Source organism: Rhinoderma darwinii, chromosome 10 (genome assembly GCF_050947455.1).
Source record: "Rhinoderma darwinii isolate aRhiDar2 chromosome 10, aRhiDar2.hap1, whole genome shotgun sequence".
Taxonomy (NCBI): Eukaryota; Metazoa; Chordata; class Amphibia; order Anura; family Rhinodermatidae; genus Rhinoderma; species Rhinoderma darwinii.
In genome coordinates this window covers 27,314,980-27,342,958 of record NC_134696.1, presented here as the reverse complement: position 1 = coordinate 27,342,958, position 27,979 = coordinate 27,314,980, and the positions used below count along the sequence as shown (strand labels likewise).

At 44.1% G+C, this 27,979-nt stretch overlaps 1 protein-coding gene and 1 long non-coding RNA gene across 4 annotated transcripts in view; one reads left to right on the top strand and one right to left on the bottom strand.

Moving 5' to 3' along the window:
* DVL1 (dishevelled segment polarity protein 1) overlaps positions 1-20,627 on the bottom strand; it is a 135,424-nt gene extending 114,797 nt beyond the window's left edge. The window contains exon 1 of one of the 3 annotated variants that reach the window (XM_075839623.1): positions 20,225-20,627. In XM_075839623.1, the coding sequence (XP_075695738.1) occupies positions 20,225-20,394 (170 nt within the window). In that variant the 5' untranslated portion in view covers positions 20,395-20,627. The remainder of the gene's footprint in view (positions 1-20,224) is intronic. The other 2 variants (XM_075839621.1, XM_075839622.1) reach the window with 2 other exon arrangements.
* On the top strand, positions 1,441-27,798 carry LOC142661914 (uncharacterized). Its single transcript, XR_012850839.1, has 3 exons — positions 1,441-1,523; positions 5,246-5,308; positions 27,493-27,798. It is a non-coding gene; the product is annotated as an uncharacterized LOC142661914 (long non-coding RNA).
* The last annotated feature ends 181 nt before the right edge of the window (positions 27,799-27,979 follow it).

Genomic DNA, 27,979 nt, shown 5'->3' with positions numbered 1-27,979 from the left:
GGCAGAGGGGTTTTCGGGCTCCCTCGGGCCCAGGTGCGACTGCTACCTCTGTACCACCTATAGTTACGCCCCTGGTATTAACTGTAACCATTCTAGATGAGAATATGAACATGAGAATATAAAAAATTTAGTAAAAACATATCCAGGGTGCTGCAGGCTTTGCGTACATAAAGATTGTATTTATAGTATAATTTCCATAAAATTCAACCCATGCCCTAAAAAATGAGGGCTGAATGTGCTGACGAGATTACCGGCCTACTGATATGAGATGACGGATGTACTGATTTTGAGCTGCATCTTGTCAGTCTATTGTCACCCTCAGCTCCGTTTCTAATTCTTCTGGCTTCTTCTTAGCTCTGACCTCACAAGTTCCAACAGCCCTGCTGATTCATTGTCTGTACTTACAAAGCATGAGCTGCTGATATGGATTATGGCATAAATTATATTTACACCAGGCATTGTATAATATATTATTATTATATACTGTAAGATTGTTAGGGGGGGGGGGCACATGATTGGTGCTCATTGACGAAATCTTTTTGCAGCATGTAATAGGTGTGAACATGTATTTTTGAGCAGAATTGGCTTTAAAGGGAGTTTTTAAGTACAATGAAGCTGAATTATTGTATAATGAAAAGTTAGGCAGTTTTCTTTCCAATTCCTCAGGATTTCAAGATCTGTTTTATTGTCAGTAAATGGAATTCAGAGTCCGAAAACCTGTCCTGATCATGTCCAACTGACACAGGTGCACAGCCAGTTAAGTTTTCCTAAGGCCTCATTTACACGAGCGTATTATACGCGCGTGCGACGCGCGTGCTTTTCACGCGTGTCGTACGCACCTATAATAGTCTATGGGGCTGTTTAGAAGATGCGTGAATTTTGCGCTGCGTGAGTGCGTTGCGTAAAACTCACGACATGTTCTATATTCTTGCGTTTTTCACGCAACACGCACCCATTGACTTCAATGGGTGCGTGAAAACAACGCATGCCACACTGACGGTCCTGCGTTGCATGCGCGAAAATCACGCAAGAGCTGTCAAACTCCTGAATGTAAACAGAAAAGCACCACGTGCTTTTCTGGTTACAAACATCCAAACGGAGTGTCAAATTCGAGATGAGCGCACCGAACTTCACCGGGTTCGGCCAAACTCGTTTTGACCGAAACCGGTAAAAAATGTTCGGGTACGCGACGTCAGGAGACAGTCACTGTCCACGGTGCTGAAAGCGTTAAACTGGTTCAGCACCATGGACAGTGACTTCCGCTCCGAAAATCCATGAACCTGTAAAAAAAAAAAAAAGTTCTGACTTACCGATAACTCCGGTCCGACCTCCCGGGATGACAGTTAAGTCCAAGTGACAGCTGCAGCCAATCACAGGCCAAGCACAGGCTGCAGCCAATCACAGGCTGCAGCGGTCTCATGGACTGCGGCGTCATCCTGGGAGGTGGGGCCGGATGACAAGAGTGGGACGCGTCACCAAGGCAACGGCCGGGAGCCCGGACTGGGGGAAGCAGGAAGTTCTTGGTAAGTATGAAAGTCTTTTTTTATTCACAGGTTGGTGTATATTGTGTTCGGCATTCACTGTCGAGGGTGCTGAAAGAGTTACTGCCGATCAGTTAGCTCTTTCAGCACCTTGGACAGTGACGGGCGTCGACTAGCCTCATCTCTATGATGGCGGCTGCGTGAAAATCACGCAGCCGCGCATCATACACGGATGACACACGGAGCTGCCAAGTGCCTTTTGCGCGCGCAAAACGCACACGCTCGTGTAAATGAGGCCTCAGACTGAATGAGAACTATAGGACTGGCTGGAAAATAAAGATTTCTTTTTGCATGCACTTGTAGACATTTTAATATCACGAGAGATTTCTAGATACCAATTATGATAAAACATAACTCAGCAACAAGCGCCACTAAGCCCTGCAGTGGTCTATGTTTAGTGGTCATTCGTGATGAGCTTGCAGATTTTCCTTTTCTAGGGCGATCATGATTATCATATAATCTGTATCATACAATTCTGTGAAAAATCATATGCCCCTTGAAGATGTCGCCTATTATTGTATATCTGTCACACTGAATGGTATTGGATGAGAATACTGATTGCTCTCTCCAACTGAAGTTAAAGAGGAACTCTACCCAGACATTGAGTTTTTTTCGAACAGTAAAAACTCCATTCCATATGCCTCATACCTGCATTATTTTCTTATTATCTGACCTTTCTTCTCAGTATCTTCGCCACCTGTCTTCCCACCTTATGCAGTGACCAGGCACCATCACCCACCAGCAGCACCTTTCATGTGCTCCTTATTTTGTACACAGGGCTGCTAGGTTGGTCCTAGATGGGCAGATGTCATGCCAATGTCATACTGGTAAGGCCTCACGCACACGACCGTAGTGGTGTGCACGGCCCATGATTTGCGGCTTGGATGGCCGTGGAGTGTCACCCGCGGGCCGTCTGCAAATCACGGGACGTGCACATTAATTTCAATGAGCCCGGACCGCAAAATGCTGCCCATATAAGACATGTCCTATCTTTTTGCGATCCAGGCTCCCGGCAATGCACAGACCGTGGAAACCACGGTCGTGTGCATGGGCCCATAGAAATGAATGGGACCGCAATTCACCCGCAGATTTGCTGATGAATTGCGGCCGCAAAAAAACCTGGGTCCAAGCCCTCGCTTTTCAAGGAGAAAAAGAAGTATGAAGTCAATGGCCTCCAGTCATAAGAAGCATGCATTATTTTTTTATAAATATTGCGGATTTTCCGCAAAGGATTTAATTGCGGAAAATCCGCAGCGTATTACAGTAGTAGCAAAGTGGATGAGATTTGAACAAATTTGATCTGTGGTACGTTTTTTTAATCCGCAGCATGTCAATTTATGCTGCGGAATAGCTGCTTTTCTGTTGAGGTTTTCCTCATTGAATCCAATGGGGAGGTAAAACCTGCAACAATTGGCAGATATTGCGAGTTTTGTGGTGGAAGAGCAGCGATTCCTCTGTAAAAATTGCAACTCAGAATAAAAAATAAAAGAACTCTACTTCTGCGTCCACCCTGGCCTCCAGGGATGCAGCGATCACATGGGATGAAACGTCATCCCAGGAGGCCGTGCTGCTATTTTGCGTAGCATTGTGGTGCATTTTTTTGGGACGAAATTCGTATCCGCCCTGTGTGAACATAGCCTTACACTCTCTTGTTTTCCTACCATGTTCGGGTTTTGCAGAACTACAGTATTGCCAGCAAGAGTACTATATGCTACACATGACATCAATAGGCAGTATCATGTGGGTCATTTTGGTATGAAGACCTTGTGCCTATCCTGTTTCTCTGTCAACCGCACGCAGGCGAATTTATAATTTAAAAATATTACATTGTTGACTAAAGAGGATCTGTCCTTACCAGCTTAACTATGTTGTGGTGCTCATGAAATGGGTTTAGGAGGGCCAATACATAGTGCAACCTCATTGATCCCTCTTGATCAATTTGCGAGATCAGTTGCTTAAAGAGGCTCTGTCACCAGATTTTGCAACCCCTATCTGCTATTGCAGCAGATCGGCGCTGCAATGTAGATTACAGTAACGTTTTTATTTTTAAAAAACGAGCATTTTTGGCCAAGTTATGACCATTTTTGTATTTATGCAAATGAGGCTTGCAAAAGCCCAAGTGGGCGTGTTTAAAGTAAAAGTCCAAGTGGGCGTGTATTATGTGCGTACATCGGGGCGTTTTTACTACTTTTACTAGCTGGGTGTTCTGACGAGAAGTATCATCCACTTCTCTTCAGAACGCCCAGCTTCTGGCAGTGCAGACACAGCCGTGTTCTCCAGAGATCACGCTGTGTCGTCACTCACAGGTCCTGCATCGTGTCAGACGAGCGAGGACACATCGGCACCAGAGGCTACAGTTGATTCTGCAGCAGCATCAGCGTTTGCAGGTAAGTAGCTACATCGACTTACCTGCAAACGCTGATGCTGCTGCAGAATCAACTGTAGCCTCTGGTGCTGATGTGTCCTCGCTCGTCCGACACGATGCAGGACCTGTGAGTGACGTCACAGCGTGATCTCTCGAGAACACGCTGTGTGTCTGTGCACTGCCAGAAGCTGGGTGTTGTGAAGAGAAGTGGATGATACTTCTCGTCAGAACGCCCAGCTAGTAAAAGTAGTAAAAACGCCCCGATGTACGCACATAATACACGCCCACTTGGACTTTTACTTTTAAACACACCCACTTGGACTTTTGCAAGCCTCATTTGCATAACTACAAAAATGGTCATAACTTGGCCAAAAATGCTCGTTTTTTTAAAAATAAAAACGTTACTGTAATCTACATTGCAGCGCCTATCTGCTGCAATAGCAGATAGGGGTTGCAAAATCTGGTGACAGAGCCTCTTTAACATGTTAGTTGTAATGGATTAAGAGTTGTCTGCTTTGGACAATTCCTTTTTGTAAGAAGTGTTTGCCAACGATAGGCTGAGCTTTGAATGTCCTGCAGGAGGGAGCAACAGCAATCCGCTGTAATCTGTGGGGGAACCTGGTAACAAGCGTTTAATTCCTCTGCAGCGTCACCACAGGGAAAATTAAGCATTACACAGTTCAAATTAGAATCCATGAGCTGTCCATGTAATGAATGGATGTGGAGGGTCCTCCAGAGGGAGAGTTTTGTAAACGCTCTTTGCTCTGGCTAATAGATGAGGGTCCTGAACCCGGACTACCATATTTTAACTCAGTATACCCTAAGGGTATTTATTGGATCACTTTTGACTATAAAATGTGAATTCCTATATTTAGGTATAACTAGTCATGCAATTCCTCAATATATAATTTTAAGCAATCCAGGTACATTTTAGTACTGGAAAAATCTTGTAAGATCAAAAAGACAGAATTTTTGGAAGATTATATACTACAACATAGAAGAATAATACCAAACTGTATATTCCTTTATCACTATCCAAAGAGATGCAATTTAATTAGAAAATTCATGAATGCATACATTACAGACGTAAGAAATTATACATTTTCAGGAGAATCTGCCAACTGTTGGGGGATTAATTGTGTATGTGCTCTGCTATTATTACCGCCCAGCGCAGATCGGCTATATTATGGAAATATGGCAAATTAACATTTTTCTCACAGTTCAGAGATTTGTACGCTGGGTAGACTTCCCGTAGGAGTACAGGGCTCTGGGGGAATTATACGTTCTGTGACTGGAGATTGTGTAAATGTTTTAATTATTTCTTTGCATTTATTTCTAGACTTGACAATATGCAGAAAAAAAAAACCAAGTTAAAATCAGTCAACATGAAAATCTCCGACAGGTAAAACGTTAAAGGTTGAGATGCTTTTAGCTTCAGAAATTAAGGCCTACAGAATCCGTATCAAAGCCATATTATTCTGATGTAACAGTCCTGAGGTTCGACTGTATTATGGCCAAAACTATATCATACATGGTGACTCTACAGTGTTATATGATGTCATGATATGATGTCATAAGAAAGCCACACTGCATGCCATTGTTGCTGATGGCCTTACCATTGTGCAGAATCCACCTATACAGGAATGTAAATGCCTTAGGCCTGTTTCACACACACAATTTTTCTGGCAATTTAAACTGCTACAAAATGCCAGCATTATTACAATGTAACATGCGTTTTTGGTGACGTTTTTAATTGTCAATTTGTACCTGCTTTAGAGAAGCCTATTGGAAAAACGCCTGAAAAAAACGCTATACCCAGATCATGCGGTTTCCTCAAAAAATGCCACAGACTAAAACGGAGTTGTATTTAGTGCAATTTATATTTGACTGAAGACCTTAATGTAACATCTGACCGCTCAAAAACGAATATACCCGCTAATAAAATGAGAGAGAACGGTTTGTTTATTTGCCACCCTAAGCTGAGATTTGTTGTTGAAGGCGAAGGCCGGGTTCCCACGTAGCGTAAACTGAATTCTATGCGGAGACTCCGCAGCAAAGTGGATGAGATTTAGAAAATGTCATGTCCACGCTGCGGAAAAAAAACACAGGGAAAAAGTTAATAAATTGACCAGTGGTGCGGAATTTAAATCTGCATCATGTCAATTTATGCTGCGCTTTCGTTGCTTTTCTGTTGCAGATTTTCCCTATTAAATTTACTGGGTATGCAAAACCCGCAACAAAAAGCTATGTGTTGTGACTTCTTCGGCGGAATCGCAATTCAAAATAAAATATATACATATATACCCAGAATTCCTGGCTTCTCCCTCCAGCCTGGCCTCCTGAGATGTAGTTTCATCACATGTGATGGCTGCAGCCAATCACAGGCTGCAGCGGTCACATTGACTGCAGCGTCTTCCAGGGAGGTCGCACCGGACGGCAAAGGAGGGATGTGTCACCATGACAACGGCCGGGTTAAGTATAAAAAATATATATGTGGTGTGGTTTTTCTGATGGAATTCGCTGCGGGTTCCAGGTTGGACAGACTACGTAGTTTTTACGCAGCGTATCCGACCGGTGGGAACCTGGCCTAAAAGTTCTGGTGTCAATGGGAACTGAAACTGGCCACACCCTAATGCCCCATACACACGAACGTGCTTTTGCGGCCGCAATTCCCCCAAAAATCCACGGGAGGATTGCGGCCCCATTCATTCCTATGGGGTCATGCACACGACCGTGGTTTTCACGGTCCGTGCATGGCTCGGGAGCCTGGACTGCAGAAAGAACGGGCAAGTCTTATTACGGCTGTGTTCTGCGGTCCAGGCTCATTGAAAATAATGGCCACGGCCATGTGCATGGCCCGCGATTTGCAGGCGGCCCGCGGCTGACCCGAAAATCACGGCCGGGCACATGGCTACGGTCGTGTGCATGAGGCCTTAACCCTGCATAAAAGTGGAACAACACTTTCTTAGGAGCAGATAATTGGCATTCCAGGCAGTTTCTGTTGTGCCCCAGGGGGTAATGGGACATGAATTACAAATCTCCTGTGATTTGGGATTCATATGTTGGTAAATATGATTATGGGGGCCAAAGACAAGCCATTTTCTCCTCTCATTCTCACTGAGCTAAGATCAGACCCCTCTCTGGCTGCAGGGCAACTTGTGGCAGCAGGAGCCCTCCCCCACTCTGTCTTCTAAAGAAGACCAGACATGCCAACCCCTATAAACACTGCTATCTATGCACTTCTTACAAGTTTCCTTTATTTCACAAAAAAACAAACCTTTTGAGTTTGTAGTCTTCAGAGAGCCCGTGCATCTAAAGTACACCAAGAGCCAAACAAAAGGCCAAAGGGACAGAAAAAAGCGGGCATCTCTTCCCTAAAGATTTTTGTCTTATTTTGTTCTTTTGTGAAGCTTTTATTCTGTTTCTTTTATTCCCCCCCCCCTCCCATATACTTGCAGCAATCCTAGCGACAGGTCAGATCATGTAGTTCATTCATTTACTCAAAGCCAAAATAGTTTTGTATAAATACATAAATAAATGAGAGATTTAAAAGCTTGCTTAAGGACCGCTAAGAGCTGGATGACGTGAATGTATTGAGGGCACACGATGTAAACAGGTCCAGCTGCAGAACATAACCTTAGACTAAGGGCTCATGCATACGGCTGTGTTAAGACTCCATTTTGTGTGTAGCCGTAATAGGGCTTCAATAGAGGTGCATCATGAGTCCTTTACTGTACCTCCATATGCCTCCAATTTCATACGGAGGTCTTTTCTGTCTGACAAAAAAAATCATGGGTCCGTATGTGTGGAGGTCTTCTCCCCTAGAAGCAATATCTCCATATACATGGAATTCAACTAATTCTGTATTGTAGGACATGGAGGCTTTATGACTCCATAAGCTGTGTGCATGAGCCCTAAGAGTTAGAGTACGGTCCCACATAGAGGCAGCCGAAATCACGCTCACTTGCAGTCGCCAATGGCCGTGCGATTTTGCTGGTACTACTTGGCAAAATCATGCGGCCATTACAGATGAGTTAGGTGTCAGCTGCATGTAGACGCCGCTACATAGGAGAGTACCCTTAGGGTATGTTCACACGGCCTATTTTCGGCCGTTTTTCGGGCCATAAACCCCCGAAAAAATCGGAAGCAGAATGCCTCCAAACATCTGCCCATTGATTTCAATGGGAAAACGGCGTTCTGTTCCGACAGAGCGTTTTTCGTGGCTTTTTTTACGCGTAAAAAAACAGCCGCGAAAAAAGTGCAGGACACTTCTTGGGACGTTTTTGGAGCCGTTTTCCATAGACTAGTGAAAAAATCTCCAAAAACGGCTGTAAAAAACGCAGCGAAAATTTGCGAGTGACTTAAAAAACTGCTGAAAATCAGGAGCTGTTTTCCCTTGAAAACAGCTCCGTATTTTGAGACGTTTTTGACTCTGCGTGTGCACATACCCTTAGACTTTGTCTGACAAACTTTGACAGAAGACGGAAGACAAAAAATATCAGATTTCAGTTCTTATATATTAGAGGCTCTTTGGAAAATGAAAGCTGAAACCTGATTGGGGCAACCACTTCAGCTTTTGCTTTGCACTTCGCACTTTTCTTTTGTTAAATCTCTCCACAATTTTGTTTTGTTTATTTAGTCTGTAAAGTTAGTAACTGCATTCCAGCACCTATTAGGGTTGATTCACACGCAGATTTTTAATTTTTTTTGCAGACCTTTTTGAAACTGAAAATCAGTATTATCCGTTTCAATGGGGTTGTTTCTGCAGCAGGTGCATGAACTTTTGCAAATTCCATTCAGATGAATGGAACGGATTTTCAGCAGCAGAACATTTCTGCAATAAAAAATAATCTGCCGCGTTTGACTGAGCCATTTGCAGATGCACTTAATTGGGCACATTTTATGTTCTAAAAAATTACTAAAACTCTTACAGCATGTCACACATTCGAAGAACACACCACAAAGCCACACACCTTACCCAAAAGTGGAACAGGAAAAAGTGTCTGAAAATTTTGGTTTAATTAATCTAAATATGGCGCAAGAGAGATCACATAGCAGCAGCCGCTTTGACAAAGTCTGCAGCTGATTGGTCAGTGTCAGAGTGCTATCTGTCACGCCCCCTGCCCTTTCCATGTCCAGGAAGGCAGCACTGACAGTACAGGGGCTAATTTACATATTGGGCGCCAATAATACCGGCACCAATATCTCCAGAACGGCAGAGGCTAGATAGGTAATGCGAAGTGCCCCAGGGTCTGTGCAGCAGCACCTATAATATGGTGCACATGTATGGGGTAGTGAAAGGTTCTCTTTAAGGGTATTTTCACACGGCCTATTTACGGACGTAATTCGGGCGTTTTTGCCCCGAATTACGTCTGAAAATAGCGCCTCAATAGCGCTAACAAACATCTGCCCATTGAAAGCAATGGGCAGACGTTTGTCTGTTCACACGAGGCGTAATTTACGCGCCGCTGTCAAATGACGGCGCGTAAATAGACGCCCGCGTCAAAGAAGTGACCTGTCACTTCTTTGGCCGTAATTGGAGCCGTTATTCATTGACTCCAATGAATAGCAGCGCTAATTACGCCCGTAATGGACGCGGCGTTCAAGCGCCTGCACATGCCGTTACGGCTGAAATTACGGGGATGTTTTCAGGCTGAAACATCCCCGTAATTTCAGCCGTTACGGACGCCCTCGTGTGAACATACCCTCAGTCAGCTGATAAGTCTGAAAAGGTGCAGTATAAAAAGACACATTAAGGGCATGTTCACACGTAGCGTAAACGCTGCAGAATTCATGACCGGATTTTCTATGTGGAAATTGACATGCTGCAGATATGGAATCTGCACCACGAGTCAATTTACTCACTTATTTCCTGTGGATTTTTTCCACAGCGTCTGGATGCTATTTGTAGAAATCTCATCCTCTGTGCTGCTACTGAAATACATTGCGGATTCTCCGCCATTAAAACCGTTGCGGAAAAGCCGCAGCTAATCCACCCCGTTTGCACATACCCTAAAGGTTCTCAGGGATGTGGCTTTTAAAAAAAAAAAATGAGACCTTATTTTTGCTTTTCAATATAATGTTTGTTTTAAAGAACTACGCTATCTCCCCTACGTCACCCACTAAACTTGGCGCAGCTGCATGTAAACTTTGCAGCGGCGCTCAAGTCCGTACATCGCCCACCTGTCTGTGCAATGTATAGGACACCCGTGTATTACATAGAGAGGCTTTTTGCTATGGCTGAGGCCAGAAGCGTAACTTGAAGCTTCGGGGTCCCAATGCAAAATCTTTAACAGGGGCCCCCACCTACCATATATAATTTATAATACTGGTGTCGTTTTATGCGGCTGGGGACTTTTGGGCCCCCTCAGGCTCCAGGGCTCAGATGCGACTGCTACATCTGCACCTCCTATAGCTACGCCCCTGACTGAGGCTTTTCCCACTGCAGCCGTGCAATGTACAAGTGTCCCTCATTGATTTCTTTGCTCCATGTCCACATCCGTTTCTAACAATTCCTTTAAGTAGACTCTACTTATAAAAGCCATAGACAAGGGCGTAGCTATAGGGGGTGCGGAGCAGCTGTGCCTGAGGGAATCTAAAGGCCTATCTGCCACATATGGAGACACCAGTATTAGAAATGGCACATTATAGGTGGGGCCCTGTTACAGATTTTGCATTAGGGCCCAGGAACTTGACATTATGGCCATACACCGACCCCTCCCTCCATCAGCTAGTTCACATTTCTTTTCTAAGCACAAAAACATTAGACAGACTTTAACGCAGCAGTTGTTCACTTCACGCATCACTAGCAATGAAGAAGTGCTCACTCTCCATCAACCGCCGATGTGATGTCTCATTGTGAGGGGCCCCTCCTTGTCTCTCCAATTCCACAGTTTATCAGCACTGATCCGTCAGTGACAAAGTATGTGCACAAAATATTTTCATTTATTAATTATAGACTACTAAATTAAATGTTTTTAATTCCGGGTAATTGAGATGAACGAGGCTAATTTACATAAGTGGTAGTATGCAAATTATTGCTAAGGAGGAACTGAGGAGCAACTAATTTGAAATGGCACATAGCTAATCTCAGCAAGACTAAACCTACGTTCCCACGGGTCTGATACGCTGCGGAAAAGTCTATAGTGTATCCGGCCCAGAACCTGTGGGAAAATGCAGCTGAATATTCGCACCAAATGGTTCTTTAATTTGATGTGGACATCCTGCTGGATTGTCTGAAAGAAATGCGCAGCTTTTCCACAACGTTTATCAACATGCTGCGGGTTTATAATCCACACATTCTGAGCGGAATTTTTCTGTAGCATGTTAAGATTTAATAAAATCTCATCCACTTCGATGCTACTGTAAGGCCCTGTTCATACAGAGATTTTTTGCAGGCAGTAATTTTTAGGCAGATTTTGAACCGCCTGCGCATTTTTTTTACGCTGCGTTTTTGATCCAAGGTCATTGAAAAACGCAGCAAAAATTGCTCAAAAAACAGCGCCGCAGGTTTTTTCTGCCTCCCATCAATTCAATGGGAGGTCAGAGGCGAAAATTGCGGCAAGAAAGGACATGAAGCTTTTTTTCCCGCGAGCGGCTAAATGCTGCCCGGTGATAAAACGTCTCTGTCTCCTATTGACATCAATGGGGGGTGATTTTGCACACTTTCACAGCGCTTTTTATATAGAACCCTTTAAAGGAGTTTTCCCAGAATCAAAAGTTATCAAATATCCACAGGATAAGTGATAATTTTCTGATGGCTGGGGGCCCTTATGCAGGGGCCTCCACCAATCATGAGAACAGGTGTCCCAAACCCCCAGATCCTCCTCACTGCACCCCCCTTCCACACAGTGAGGAGCTTAAATGGAGCAGCGGTCGAGCATTTGCCCGCCACATCATTCATTCATTCAATGTCTATGAGAACGACGAAAACAGCCGAGAGCTGTTATGGACTGTTTCCGTCATTCCCATAGACCTTGAATAGATCGGCAGCGCACGTACTTGACCGCCGCTACATTCATTGTCCTCCTCACTGCAGGAGGGACTGGGGGTTTGGATCCCCATTCTCACAATTGGTTGGAGTTCCAGCGATCAGAAAATTAATCTTTCCTGTGGAAATCTTTTATTATACTTTTTCTCTATTTAGGTGCCTCCTGTCAATCATAATGAGCCCGATGGGGGGGAAAAAAAGGGGTGAAGCCACCCAGCGGATGTGTCTCCCTGAGCCCAGCACATAAGCGTCCCACAGAAGAACTGGCCTTGTTGCCCATAGCAACCAATCGCAGCGCAGCTTACATTTTTCCACAGCAATTTCAGAAATTAAAACCGGGCTCTGATTGGTTGTTATGAGCAACAAGAACAGTTTTTCACTTAAACACTTTTGATAAATGAGGCCCATGTTTTTACTCAATGGTGGCAGTGCTTTGGAGTTCAGGACAGTTTAATTAAGATTGACGTATATGTCTCTTAGGCTGGATTCATATCTTTATCCCCCTTCAAATTAAAATATGGTGTTGTGTGTATTATTGTAGGATAAGTGAGGGGGGGAGGCTTGGGTAACCCTGGTTCGCCCCTGCGCCTTGTAAAGTGTCTCCACTTTATGGAGGCCATATTGAATTTGCTCCTCTACACAAGATAGTTGACATTAAACAATTTGTGAAGATGCTAGAAGTAGTTTTTTCTCAATCAAATTATAGTTTCCCCTCAAAACATTGGTTACGGAAGTACTAATAATTTCAGGACAATGGCGCAGAAATATGAAAGATCAACATTTGTAGTACTACATATGTCCAAGCAACCATCAGCGAGTATTTACTAGGCTTATCCCGCAAACCGACAGTTGTTGCTAGGAGACAATTTTCCTCAAGACCAAAGAATGACGTGTCGCTCATACTCTCCCCATCAGTTCATAAATCAGAGGACGTTCATTACGCGGTGTCTTGTACAGAGGAGAAGGATAAAGCGATGCGCTCACTTAAAACCCACAGCAGTCCATGCTTTAGAGTTATTGTTAATTACCAAACGAAAATATAATAATGAATTCCAGTCCTTTATGGAGGAGAATATAAATTATGAATGTTGCCAGGGGCACAAGGCCTAAATAATCAATGAAAGTGAACAGACTTTCATGTCAGAGGTGTAAAATACCTGGGGAAACCACTTGGCTGGTAATTGACTGGCTCGGTCAGTAAGAATGGAGCTCAGTGCCAATGTTATTGATAGGATAGCAACGTGGCAATGATGGGAGGCTGACTTTTTCCTCTAGAAAAGGTACAATTAAAAGGGTCATTGCTGCTCGTGGCAGGATCCTACAGATCAGGGACCTTTTAGCATTGAATTAGTGAGCACTCCCTAAGGCCCCATGCACACGACCGTAAAAATGCTTCTATTGGCCATGGGTACCTTCCCGTTTGCATACGGGAAGGTGCCCGGCCGTTGAAAAATATAGAACATGTCCTATTTCAGGCTATAATTACGGCACGGGCAGGCCCATAGAAGTCTATGGGGCTCCCGTAATTACGAGTGGCTACGTGTGTGCACCTGTAATTACGGGAGCGTTGCTAGGCGTCGTCAGGAGATTTCCATTTTTGAATAAAGAGAAGCAGGGAAAATGGCGGCTGAGCGATCATGTGACCCTTTTAAGGGGTTTGGACATGATTGTGACATTTCCAGCCCCCTTTTTTTACGGGTCCGTAAATACGGGTGGAATAGGGATGACAACGGACCCGTATTTAAGGGCACGGGTCCGTAAATACGTGTTAAAAACGTGTGACAAAGGACCCGTATTTACGGGAGGGAAAAAATATGGTCGTGTGCATGGGGCCTAACACAGGTTAAATTAGGGGAGGAAAATATGTGCACGTATGTGAAACAGACAACCCAACAGAGGAGCAGTACACTTATAGGAGAGCCGTCTTTGCATTTTTAGCTGACTGTAATTTAGCAATTCAACACGGATGGGGACAGGAAAACTCTACAGAAATTGAATATGACCGTGAGGGTAATGACACTTTTACGATGACTTGCATAGAAAAATTAATGAATGTCCATCTTTTTATCATCATGCCATTTTTATTTCCAAAATTCTAACTAAATAAATTTCTTAATACATCTTTATAGCGACAGGAACTACATTTCTGTGATTTAGAGCTCCAAATCTCCTGCACAGGCATAGATTGCAGGTAGGAAACATGTAATCTTTTCAGTCACCACTAGAGGGAGCTTATTGCATACTGCTTTATATGTATAACAGTATGCATTAAGCTCCCTCTAGTGGTGGTTGCAGGTAGCCAGTATATTATCTTTTCAATCTATGGCTATGCAGAGGATCAGCAAGGTCTCATAAAAACAGAGCTCCCATTGGTATAAACATATAGTCTGTATAGCTATAGTTGCTGTCAAAAACACTGGAACCCCGATGAAATCCTGACCGACTCCTTTATAAGCCAACAGGATTCATTTGAAAAGATCCGTCATACCAGTCACCGCTTAATGGAAGTCATGACCGTGTGAACGGAAGCCATGACAGTGTGAACAGAGCCTAATAATAAGCCCCGGCTCGGTCAATGTTTAGACTACTGTACTGTATATGCAGACTCTTATTTTATTCTTTATTTCTTTGTGCAATAAGGAAAAAAACTGATGAAAATAAATATGTAAAAGAACGACATAACACAGAGCTCATAGACCGCACATATACACTATGTATTAAATCCTATGTCTCGGTCGTCGGCTGATCATAATGCTTTTGCACACATAAAATATCATCGTTGTCAGAAGGACATCTCATCTGTAAGCGGAGGATGTGCTGATGACCATAATGCAAACTGATGTGGACCGAAAAATCGTTCCTTCCCCTACAGAAAGCATCATTCCAGGCAGAAATCTGCCGGTGTATATCAGAGATCACTTTGGATCTATGACACTTACGGCACGTATATGGATAAACTAGACATTCATGTTTTAAAAGATACTTGCCTTTCAAAAGATATATATTGCATTATACAGTACTTGCCTACTTTCGTGGAATGTTCGGAAGTCTCCGGAAATATAGGAGTGATCTCCCAGGTTTAGGTCCGTGCAGGCAAGTCTCCTACAAAGACTGCTGGCTGCTGCCACTAGGTGGAGCTTGCTGCATTTGTACTTATATTGCTGCTATTTAGTAGCTGTGTAGATATATCTGCAGTGAGCTCCCCCTTGTTGTGGTGGCTGCACTCAGAATTTTTTACTTCTATGTTTATGAAAGGGCTTTCTGCTGGTAGTATTGTTTATTGGGGACACTCTTCTGGCATAGTTTAATGGGGCACTCTGCTGGACTATGTGGGGCACTTTGCTAGCACGATTGTTTATCGGAGGAAGTGTGCCGAAACTGTTTATTAGGGGACACTCTTCTGACACTTGTAACATGGTCACTCTGATGGCGCTGTAAAAGGAGGCACTTTGGCTTCCCCTAAAAGGTGTGGCCTATGTACCCTGTCTAAAAAAACAAACAAAAAAAAAAACCATACTGCCCTCCTGCAGAAAAACCTCTATGGATCGGGCATTACTAACAGGTGTGATTGGGTGCTAATTTTTATGCTCCATCCGAGAAATGGCTGCCTGCCTGAGTCATAGTGATATGCAAGGCCATTGTTTTTGCTTTGTATACTGGCCTGAATAGAAAGCAAAAATTAAGAGCTGCTGATAGATCCCCTTTTAATCTCAAAATGGCCACTTCTCCGTATGTTGGCAACTCTTTCATCCTGCGTGACTCCCTTAACATCATGTAAGAATAGACCGGCTTACTCCTGCTGACAGCTGGAAATTATACATACTCCCATTTCCCCTAATATCCATTGTGGCTGAAAGGGAATTACATCTGAATAATTTTTCAAGTGTCCCTTTATTGCCGTGACTGTGGCCTTGTCAGCAGCAGATTGATAAATTAGTTATTGATGAGAAGAGGAAGAAGAGCATTACTATGTCCATTATCGGCTATACGTAGACAAGAGATATTTAGAGTTATGACGCTGTACCTTGGAGAACAGGGACCTAACGTACATTGTTAGAAAGCAAAGAACATAAATAAAAATGCATGTAGATCTAATTCCTAAAATTGGAAAGCTGGGTGACAACCCCTATGACCGCCATTGCAACTCTCATGGGGGTTCTTACCCAGCTTTTCCAGACTCCAGGATTCCAAATCTGCCTAGTTCTGGCGTGCTAAGCGACCAGAGGGTGTATGAATGCCGAATTAGACAGATGTGAGGAGTTTGGGAAAGCTGGATGGCAGAAGCATAACTTGACGTTTTTGGGGCCCAAATGCAAAGTCTGTTACAGGTCGCCCTACTTTACATGCAATCTATAGTATTGGTCTCCCAACATATGGCAGAAGAACCGTTGTGTCCAGCGTAGTCCAATTTATTCATTTCAATGTATTATTGTTAACGACTATAATAACTTATGTACAACCCATGCATTGTGGGTAAATGATGTGACTGTCTGCTGATCATAAGTTGCAGACAGTCATATAACCTCTATCAGTATTTATAAAAACAGAATCACATGGATCTCTGTGACTGTGAGGATTTTCCCAGGGCTCGGATTCGACAGTCTGAATGGGAATATAATGTTCTGTAAAACTTGATTTTATTTTGGGTAAAGCTATCTCACAGGAAATACCAGAAAAGTATTTCTCTCTAAAATCCAACAAATTTGATGACAACTTTTACAGGGTTAAAACCTAACTTTTCAGAAGTTCTGAACAATAATTATTCATTCTTATGTAGTGATTAATCCCCCACAACTAATAATATGATTACCTAAAAAGATTTGCTGTTAAAAAGGTTCTCTGGGAATATAACATTTATTGCCTATCTTAATGTTTGATCAGTGGGGGTATGACCTTAGCGGGACCCCCTTGATAAACTCAATAAAGGGGCCACATCACTCCTGAAATGCTGCAGAGATAGAAATGCACCCCATGCACCAATTTGAAAACCTAACAATTTTCTCCAGGACAGCTGCTAAGGACACTGCTTTCTCTTCTTATCCCCTCAAACGATTGAAATAGCACACAAGTTTAGTCAGGCTGAATGTGCATGTTGAATAATAAGTAGGTGTATCTGTGGCCCTATTAACCGTTATAATTCTACTTCCCCCGCTAAATAACGCTGGACCTTTTTAAAGAGACTTACCCCCTAGAGTTAAGAAAAATCTGATTTAATACTTCCACTTGAGATGCATGGCATGTTGTGATGCCAAACGTAGTTTTTTCTTCTAGTGATAATATTGGTTACTGAAGCCAGAACACTGGCAATCGCTTCAGTATGAGGGTATGTTCACAAGGGAAAACAGCTCCTGATTTTCAGATGTTTTTCGCAGCGTTTTTGGAGCTGTTTTCAATAGAGTCTATGAAAAATGGCTCCAAAAACGTCCTAAGAAGTGACCTGCACTTTTATGCGGCGGTTTTTTTATGCGGCCGTTTTTCAAAACGGCCGCACAAAAAAACGGCCCGTCGGAACAGAACGCGTTTTTTCCCATTGAAATCAATGGGCAGATGTTTGGAAGCATTCTGCTTCCGATTTTTCGGCCGTTTACGAAAATAAGCCATGTGAACATACCCTCAGGCTTTGTTCACATCTGCGCTAGGGCTCCGTTCCAAGTACGCTACGCTATTGATTTAGTCAAAACCACGGAACCCCTGAACAACGGAGACAAACGGAAATTTCATTTCAATGGTGATGGAAACGGAAACCTATGGTTTTCGTTTGTGTCTGTCAGGGCTCTGTTCCGACAGAACGCTCCGATGGAACGTCGGAACGGAGCCCTAACGCAGATGTGAACGAAGCCTAAAAAGGGGTTGTAGTCAAGAAACTAGACATCCCTTTAAATAAAAGACCGTTTGCATTGCTCATTACAGACGTATTTTTTTTTAAAATGTCCCCATTGAACCAAAAATGACCATTGGCGTCCTCTTGTATAAAGACATATAATATTCTGAATAGCCACCTGAATTATCTTGGTCTTTAAGTAGCCGATGATGGGTGACAACCTCTGGCAGCCAGGTTCTTAGGGATTGTCACCCAGCTTTCCACAGACTCTGAATACAAGTTTATTCTTATAAAATGTAACGATGCACAATAAAGTCGATTTATTCTGCCCAAAAACCGTGCTGCTCTTACCCATAGACAAAAGTGGCGTTATATATGTAAAAAAAAAGCAAACCCTTTTTTTTCTAATCTCGTGACTCCCTCTAAGTAGAAGATCAAGATAATTCATAAAAGGCTGAATATAATATTAAGGTACGTGAAACACGACACTGTTATAATGTTGTATTGCTGTTGGGAAAACCCACTTGTAGTTTTTGGTGCCCCAGTCATGATATTGCATTCAAATTGACCCCCAACCCCCACTGAGCGCCCGTCATGACTGAGTCAATGGATTTGCGTAGTTATAATGGTTGTCTAGCTCTCCCTGCCCAGTGTTGTACTGTAGATACAGACAGTAGGACTACAAGTCCCAGCCTACTCTACGACATGCTGAGACGTGTAGTGCACAACAAACACCTTTTCTTTTCATTCACAGGAGTCCTATAGATACATTAGTTTCTTTCAGGTGTTGATTCTTGAATGCTTTCTACATTAGGGCCCTGACAACCTGCTCGGCTATTCCTTTATCAGGTAATAGCTATCAGTCACCTGCCTGGGTGGTTCTACATTAAAGTGCCCACCTGCTTGCCCTCCACGCAGGTCTGCCACCCTGCCCCTTGTTTATAGACCACTTACCGATGGGTCATAAACATTCCATATACTGTAAAGCCACCCGCCTCTGCTCTGTCATTGACTTTCCCAGCTGCACCTCGGATGTGTCACAGAAGACATGCCCTCCCTCCTCCCTCCATGTTTATTGTGGGGCCTCCTGTGCAGACAGCTAAGATGATCCTGGCGATTATGTTGCTCTGTAAAACCTGGCACACTGGGCACTGCCAGGGTGACAGGCCAGGGCATCGAGAAGCCGGGAGATCAGGGCTTGGCTTTTTGGCTACAGGGCTACAGACACCAGGGAGCCATCAAAGAGGCAGACACTCCACACATGGGCATCTATGAAACCAATTAGCAGCATAAAAGAGAACGCAATCCCCATAATTACGGACAGCGCACTGAGCGCTCCACATAATGCAATGCAGAGGTTGTGTTATCAAACACTGATTATCATGTTATATAACATGAAGGGTTAAAGTCCGGAAATAGCAGTTACCTGATAGGACTCTGCGCTGTAATAATATGAAGGTCAGCAATGTACCTGCAGAAGGGGACAAGCGGCAGCGCCAGGGGGGCCATAGAGAGACAGCGGGGAAAACTTCAGGTGTCCCCCCTCCTTGCTCCTACCCCAGCACTAAAAATACACATTTACAAGCCCAAATTACCGTGTAGTCTACTTACCCCTAACATGATATGAAAGCTGGCATTTATTAAATGCCGCTTTCTCCTTAGAAGTCGATCTCCCCCTCCCATTTAATAATTGTTCTTTATAGAAAATGACAGTAAAAAAAAAACCCTTTGAAGCGGTGACATTGCAAGGATTAAAAGTCCCCCATCCCCGCTGTATTACTCCTGTGAATCATTTCGCCTTGTATTCTAGAAATCCTGCCTTATTGGAAATATATTTTAAATAAACCACCGAACACGGGGACAGTCGCCTATATCAATGTGGTGATCTCCTCAAGATGGTAGAAGCATGCCGAAAAATTGGCACCATATTTCTGAAAAAATTGGGCTCTTTTCTGGGATAAGCGGCGACAGCTGCAACATTTTTATTTCTTGGTCGTTACAAATGGGCGAGGTAATGCGGAGTAATATCGAAGTGATATGCCATTTCTTTACGCCAAGAGGGGCAAATGAACAACGGGCTAGATTTGTGATTACATCATAACATACAGTACGTACTTCAAATGTAAGTCATACAGGGTAAAAGTGACAAATTGCATGAGCGACATTGTTAGTACATGACCCCCGGAATGCAGACGCTGTGTGTACATATATATATATATATATATATAGATGCGCAATTGATTTCTATCTATATCATTTTTTCTATATATGTATTTGTTTATTTTTTTGTATGTATCATTTATAGTAAATATTTGTAAAATAAACCTTTTTTGATACATATAAAACAGGTGTACTAAATCCTGCTACAAATAATATACAGTAACCTCCAGTCCATGCACTAGATCTCAGCAGCAGCAACTATGTATTAAAGGCAGATGTCAGATTGCAGCTGCCCTGCACACAGACACAGACGGACACATACAGAGACTCATGGGTGCACCGCTTACCCAAAATCCTGGTCCATAGATTTGAAGAAGAATTTGTAATTGTGCACAGGTCTATTGCTGAGGACATTTTTAAAATCTGCTAAGGTGACTTTTTCAGGAGACACAGGCAGTTTCACCAGATAAGGGGTTTCTTCTTCATCTATGTGGTAGATGATTTTAGTCTCAGCCATGAGCAAAGAAATGTCAAAGGGGGGAAGACCCCCCCAAAATTGCAAGGCTCCCTTCTTCTGCAAGCTGTAGCAGGCTCAGGCACAGAATGCTTCCAAGATCAGTGCAGAAATATGGAACCAAAGTCTGGATTTTTCCCCTGCCAGTCACTCAATAGGCTTTCACAATACACTGCTCTCAAAACAGGAAGGGAGAGATGCAGAATCCTGATCTTGTAATGCATTGTGAAATGGCTGCTTACAGGACATTCTGCTCCCTGCAGTGCCCTCTAGCTGCACACCGGAGAAAGGCAGCTATTACTTTTTCTAGAAGTGCTGATTTACTCAGTCCAAAATAAATACAGCAGTTGTTTCATATTTCCTTTAGTCATCCTTTTTTTTTCTTCTTTTGTACTTCTTTAAAACTGACGTTTTCTTTAACTTTTTGTTAATGAGGATTATTGGTGAATTTGTTGTGCCTATTGCAAATTTCTGGGGTAAAACGTTATGATTCTTTACATTTATTTATTGAGTTTTATCTAAGAAATTCAGACCGTAACAACCTATAGGAAGAGCACCCCCAGTGGGGCAATATATAAGCACCAGCTAGAATGGAGCATAGTTAAAAGTACAATGTATGAGCCAGTCTAGACATGGTTCAACAATCACAGAGTGTATGGACCATGTAATTAAAGTACCGTGCAAAGAAAGAGAAGAATATAACAATCACACCAACTAGAATTGCTGCAAGAAGACCCTAAAACCAGACCAACTGAGGTTCTATACTGCCATGCGCCAGCTTTATCATCTGCACCCGGCACCTTAAAGGGTAACTAAACTTTCAAAAAACTTCTGACATGTCATAGTGACATGTCAGAATTATTGATCGGTGGGCGTCCAAACACTGAGACCCCCACTGTTTGCTAAAATGAAACGGCAGAAGCACCCGGGTAAGCACTGAGCCGCTTGGTTTCTGATCCGCTTTTCTCGGAATGTAGCAGTGTTTGGGCTCAATAGAAAGTGTATGGACCCGTACACCAATTGCTCGGCTTTCCGAAAAAAGCCGAACAGAAATTAAGAGGCTCAGCGCTCACCCGGGTGCTTCGTTTTAGCGAACGGTGGGGGTCTCCGTGCTCGGACCCCCACTGATCAAAACTTCTGATATGTCACTATGACATGTCAGAAGTTTGTAGTTACACTTTAAGACTACCTAGCTGTGCCATGTAGGAATAAGGCCCTGCTCACACTGAGTTTTTTTGACGCGGAAACCGCGTCGGAAAGCGCGCCAAAAAACGGCCGAAAATGCCTCCCATTGATTTCAATGGGAGGCGGACGTGTTTTTTTACCCCGAGCTGTAAAAAACGTTTGCGGTAAAAAGTAACATGCCCTATCTTTGGGTGTTTACGCCTCTGACCTCCGTTTGACATAAATGGGAGGCAGAGAAAGCGTATTTTGCTGCTGTGTTTTTGCCCGTGGCACTCAATGGGCGCGAGCGAGAAACGCAGCGAAAAACAACGCGGCAAACGGCGTGCAGGCAGATGAAAATCTCCTTTGAGGCAGAATTTTCTGCCTGCAAAAAACTCAGTGTGAACTCCGCCAGGTTGTAAGAATCATGATCAATGGCAGTCAACTTCACAATTCACATAATATTATTTAGGCAAGCCACACATTCACGTCTAGAAAGAACCAACTGAGATTTTAAGTCTCAAAAGACTCAGATGGGAATTCATCAACTTTTCTATGGCAGAAAGCGTAGAAAAGTTGTATAAAGACGCAAGTAACAATTTGCGCTAAAAATTTTGACTTTTGAGCCTTTTACGCCGCCCTTGCCACTTGGTGGTGTGGTTTACAAAAAGGGGACATGGCCATTGCAAGACCTTGTATAAGCTGCGGATGGTAGTGAGAGGCGGAGGGGACCCGGAGGGGAGAAGCGAAGATAAGCATTGAGGTCATTATAAAATGTTCTAGTTTATGTCCAATGGGGGGGATTGGATGGCGTGCGGCCTCGGTAGGTTGTAATCATCCAGGTATTGGGAAAATAATCACACATTGCACTGACTTCTTGGTGAGGTTGTACTGGGTTTGTGCTTAAACACAGACACAGCTGTAGTGTAAAGTATGGTGGATAGACCGAGCAGCACCCTGAGCAACTGATGAGACAGAAGGTATGCTTCAGACTGCCTCACACTTTCTTTTGAAGTTTATACTATTATGCAGTCACTGAACCCTAATGAACCACAGCTAAAAAGCAGTCAACAATGAGATAAGCCCTGGAATTTCTTAACATATTTAGCCAACGATGATAAGGGCGGGTTCACACGTGGCGGAATTTCACTGAAATTCCGCTGCGGACACTCCGCAGCGTTAATCCGCAGCGGTGCCGTTTGTCCATTGACTTACACTTTAATTTAGCAGTGTTCGTTTAGACTAGGCGTAAAATTCCGCTACGGAGCATAGGCTGCGGAGCGGAATTTGGTGTCCGCAGCATGCTCTGTCTGTTGCGGAGCAGTGGCGGACTGGTTGCGGACTCATGGCGGAATTTCTCCATTGACTTCAATGGAGAGTCAAAATTCCGCAATGAAGTCCGCAGATCTTATGTGTGCTGCGGAGCGTATTGTTTTTACTACCATGACATTTCTTCATTCTGGCTGGACCTATGTATTTCTAGGTCTACAGCCAGACTGAGGAAGTCAATGGGGCTCCCGTAATGACGGGAGCGTTGCTAGGAGACGTCTGTAAATAGTCACTGTCCAGGGTGCTGAAAGAGTTACGCGATCGGCAGTAACTGTTTCTGCACCCGGGACAGTGACTACCGATCTCAATATACATGTATCTGTAAAAAAAAATATAAGTTCATACTTACCGAGAACTCCCTGCGTCTGTCTCCAGTCCGGCCTCCCAGGATGACGTTTCAGTGTAAGTGACGGCTGCAGCCAATCACAGGCCAAGCACAGGCTGCAGCGGTCACATGGACTGGAGCGTCATCCAGGGAGGTCGGGCTGGATGCCGAAAGAGGGACGCGTCACCAAGACAACGGGCGGTAAGTATGAATTTCTTTGACTTTCACTAGGGAAAGTGCTGTCCCTTCTCTCTATCCTGCACTGAATAGGGAGAAGGGAAGCACTTTTCCTGCAGTCCGCAGCGGCCAGTCCGCATCAATTTTCTGCACATTTTGTGCAGATCCGCAGCAGAATCTGCAACGCAGATTCTGTGCGGCATTGATGCGGACATTTGCGGAGGAAATCCGCCACGTGTGGTCATGCCCTAATTCTCTTGGGCACTGGAGCAATTTAAATGTTGTCACATTACTAGATTTAGCAGTTTCTGACAACAAATGCTGTAGTACAATAATGAGTTGCGAATTGGACTACTCCGAGAGAGCAAAAGAAAAATGGTAGGGGTTAAATTTGACGTGAGGAGGCATAGACTTGTAAGCTCTCCAGACATGTCTATTATAGTAAATACTTGTATCCCTCATTATATAACCATGCTGGAGTATATTTTCTTGGAACTCTGCTTCGTGCCATTCTTCTGTTATTCCTCCTAAAATAACAGAGGAATTCATTGTCAATTGGGTATATCCCATCACACTGATTGGACACTGTCAGGCTGTGTAGAAATACCCCCATGGACAAGGGGAATGGTAACACCCAGTGGTCAATTTATTTATACATTTCCAGGAGGAACAACAGAGGAACAGCACAACGTATTACGAAGACAATCTATAAGCTACTGTAAAAGGTGTTTGTAGCTTGCTTCCGGGTTCCCAGAACAGCTATACGGAATTTGATTTCACTTCTGCTTGAGCACAAACAATCTGATTTGCACCTAATACAATTCTCCAATATAGGAGCTTGTGTCTTCCAAAAACTGAGGTGCACTTCATCTGTAATATCCTAAAGAGTCCTAAGGTAAATGAGAAACAATTTCCATTTTATTAGTAACCTGCAAGTCATCAAATAAGTCATTTACATATAAAACACAATTCTGGCCAGATTAAATTCTTTCAAGTGCCGCCAGGTTTAGAAAAAAATGTGGCCCATGGCATATAGCAAGCTTATCCCTGTAACTTGTGTGTAAGGCAGGGACGGGTCTTCTCATCCTGTTATATAGTTACTTTAATTTATGTGATCAGTTTGTTCTCGATCTGTGAAAAATGCTGTGAATATACAGTACATAAATACAACATACCAATGATACTAGTAAAAAAAAGAACGAAAATAATAGTGGTGGTGTTGGTGGGGGTTACGAAAGGCTCAGGTTTGCAACCACGTTAATTATTTTATTTTTTATTAGAATGATAGCTTTTTTTTTATTTTTTAGAAATGCACATTGATGGCCTCCATGATCAGCAGAATCAGCTGCAGTACCAGGTGTTAGATGGTTGAATAGATGGATCATTGATCGATAGATATGTATTAGATGGATCATAGATAAAAAGAGCATAGATCATAGATGGGTCGATCATAGATATGTAATAGATCATAGACGGTCGAGTCACATTATTATGACCAGCAGGTAATATCCAGAGTAACTGACGTGTGGAGCCCGGACAGCAGCTAGACGGGCTCGGAGTGACTCAATAAGGTCCCACATTTGCTGGAGGGTGCGTGGGGGGGATCCATAGAGCAAACAAGACAATCGATGTGCTCCAACAGATGCTCAATTTGGTTCAAGTCTGGAGAATTAGGGGGCCAGGGAAATACTTGGAAGTCTTGGTCGTGCTCTTCTAACCACAGTTGGATATTTCTAGCCATGTGAAATGTCACATTGTCTTGCTGGAAGATTCCATCTGCCCCAGGGAAGACAAACCACATGTATGGGTGGACGTGACCTGCAACAATAGATTCATGCCCAAATCGGTTCAGAGCCCTCCACATGTATGAGTGTGCCCAGAGAATGCCAGGAAAAAATTCCCCTGACCGTAACGCTGCCGCCACTAGCTTGTGTTCTTCCAGTGACCATCCGTCTGCTTCGGAGCCCCATACACAGTAGGGTTCGCTGAACTGTTGTTTTAGACATACGTCTGGTAGCCCCCTGGTTGATTTTCATGGTGAGCTGCTCCACTGTAGCGTGTCGTCCGGCCCTCACGCTCCCTCATAGTCTTGCATCAATGACATGTGGTGCAATGCAGTTTCCACGTCGGTTATTCCCAATGGTGCCATTTGTCCACTCACGATACACGTTCACCACAGCAACACGCGAACAGTTCACAAACTGCGCTGTTAGAGAAATACTGCCACCCTTGGCCCGAAAGCCAATAATCATCCCTTTTTACAACTCTGATAAATCGCCGCTTTTAAGCATGGCAACAACAAGTGATGTGTTCAGACAGCCTATCCAGGGCCGGCATCAGCACCCAGCTGGTGCCCACTACCCTTGGGAGGGGCCCACTCGGACGCCGGGTGCTGTCGCTGCCGTCGTCACGGCATCACTGTCCATATATGGACAGTAATGTCGGGAAGAGACAAGGAGTCCCAGACAGAGCTCTAGCTGCCCTGCTCCGGGACTCCGTCTCTGGGGAAGCCCCTGACATCACTGTCCATATATGGACACTGTTGTCAGGAGCAGAGCAGTGTCCCAGGTAGAGTCCTAGTAGCGCTCTGCCCGGGACTTTGGCTTTGGGGTTGCCCCTGACATCACTAGCCGTATATGGACAGTGATGTCTGGGGCTTCCCCAAAGCTGGAGTACCGGAGCAGAGCCTTTACTAGCGCTCTGCCCGGGACTTGCTCTGCTCCGGACATGACTATCCATATATGGACATTGTTGTCAGGAACAGAGCAGGAGTCCCAGGCAGAGTGCTAGTAGTGCTCTGCCCGGAACTATGGCCCTGGGGTTGCCCCTGACAACATTGACCATATATGGACAGTGACGTCAGGGTTTTTTCCTGAAGTGGAATCCCCAGCCAGAGCATCAGCAATGCTCTGGCTGGGGATTCCACTCCTAGAGGGAACCCCAAAGGCGCTACCTACAGGGAGGAAGGGCTGTGTGGCACTACCTGGGAGGAAGGGCTGTGTAGCACTACCTGGGAAGAGGGGGCTGTGTGGCGCTACCTGGGAGGAGGGGGCTGTGTGGCGCTACCTGGGAGGAGAGGGCTGTGTGGCGCTACATGGGAGGTGGGGGCTGTGTGGCCTTACCTGGGATGTGGGGGCTGTGTGGCCCTACCTGGGAGGTGGGGGCTGTGTGGCACTATCTACAGAGGGCACTAAATTTATGGGGGTACAAACTGGGGGCTTAACTTCTATATGGGGGCATAAACAGGCCTAACATCCTATATGGGGGCATAAAGTGACGTTTTCTAACATATTACTGCCGCTGGGCGTTCCCCTGCAAAGGGGCCCACTAAGTCTGTGTCGCCCAAGGGCCCACATAGGCTCAGGGCCGGCTCCAGGTTTATCACACACCTTATATACCGACCAAGCCAGCCCAGGACACATCACTTCCTTCATGGGCTACGCGCTGCCGACGGCAAAAAAAGGAGGTGGTCATAATAATGTGACTCGACTGTGTAGATCGATATGTAATAGATCATAGATAGATACAGAGACCCTATATATGTCACCTATAAATATTGTATGTTGCTGTGGATTTTGTGCCAGATGATTCAGATGAAACGTTTACACTGCGGCTTTCTATAAAGCTTCTGATCACTGACATATTATACTGTATTGTGGAAATATTTTATGACTCATGCCTATATGTGACTTCTTACTGGCCCGACATTGTCATCAGCTGAAGGACATGAGAAGCGTGCAGTGATGACAATCAGACAGATGTCCAGTCCATTCATCTGGATTTCCACACAGCGATGCCAAATACAATCTGGAAGGGGTATGCGGTTCTGGTTTGATCCTGCAAAAATCAATATTGTTCTTATCGACTCGAGTACTTTGCTTTGATGAATCCCACACTTTACTGGTATTAAAGATACTGGGTGCCAGTGCAAATATATATACTGGGGTGTATTACCTTAGTGATGATAATCTCATAATCTGCATTTATATCATGATGTCTTGCAGTGCAGGATCTATATACAGAATGAAATATTAATGATGTAGCAATTATCATGTGGCGTCCCTCCTCCGCTCGATGCACTTACATCACCACGTTCTATGTTGCAGAAGGGCCTGTGAACCATCCAGGAACAGGTATCCAGATTCAAGTGCAAGCTCTGCTGCCAGGGCTGTCAATTAAATATCTGGGGCCCATACAATCAAATGGCCAGGGACCCCCAGGTCTACATACCACATCTCAAATCCTCCATCTAGTACCCTATAAGCTTAGGACATCGCAAGTTTTTCTACTGGACCCTCACCTTCCAGAACATTGTGATGCCCGGGCCTCAACATTGGCTGAAGTCCATGCCACAACTAAAAATCTATCTCCATTTATCTTATGTTTGTCTCGTGAACCCAGAATAACATTAAAATACGTACAAAATGAATCAATTCTGTTGATAAACTGTGCAGTATATGATCACTTCTGTCAAAACTGCCTCCCCAACCACTAGGGGGCACCTCACAGTTGAAGTACTGCCATATGGGACATTTGGTTGGCTTATGAGGGACTGTATTTGGAGGTGATAATGTGATCATTGTGCAACATGAG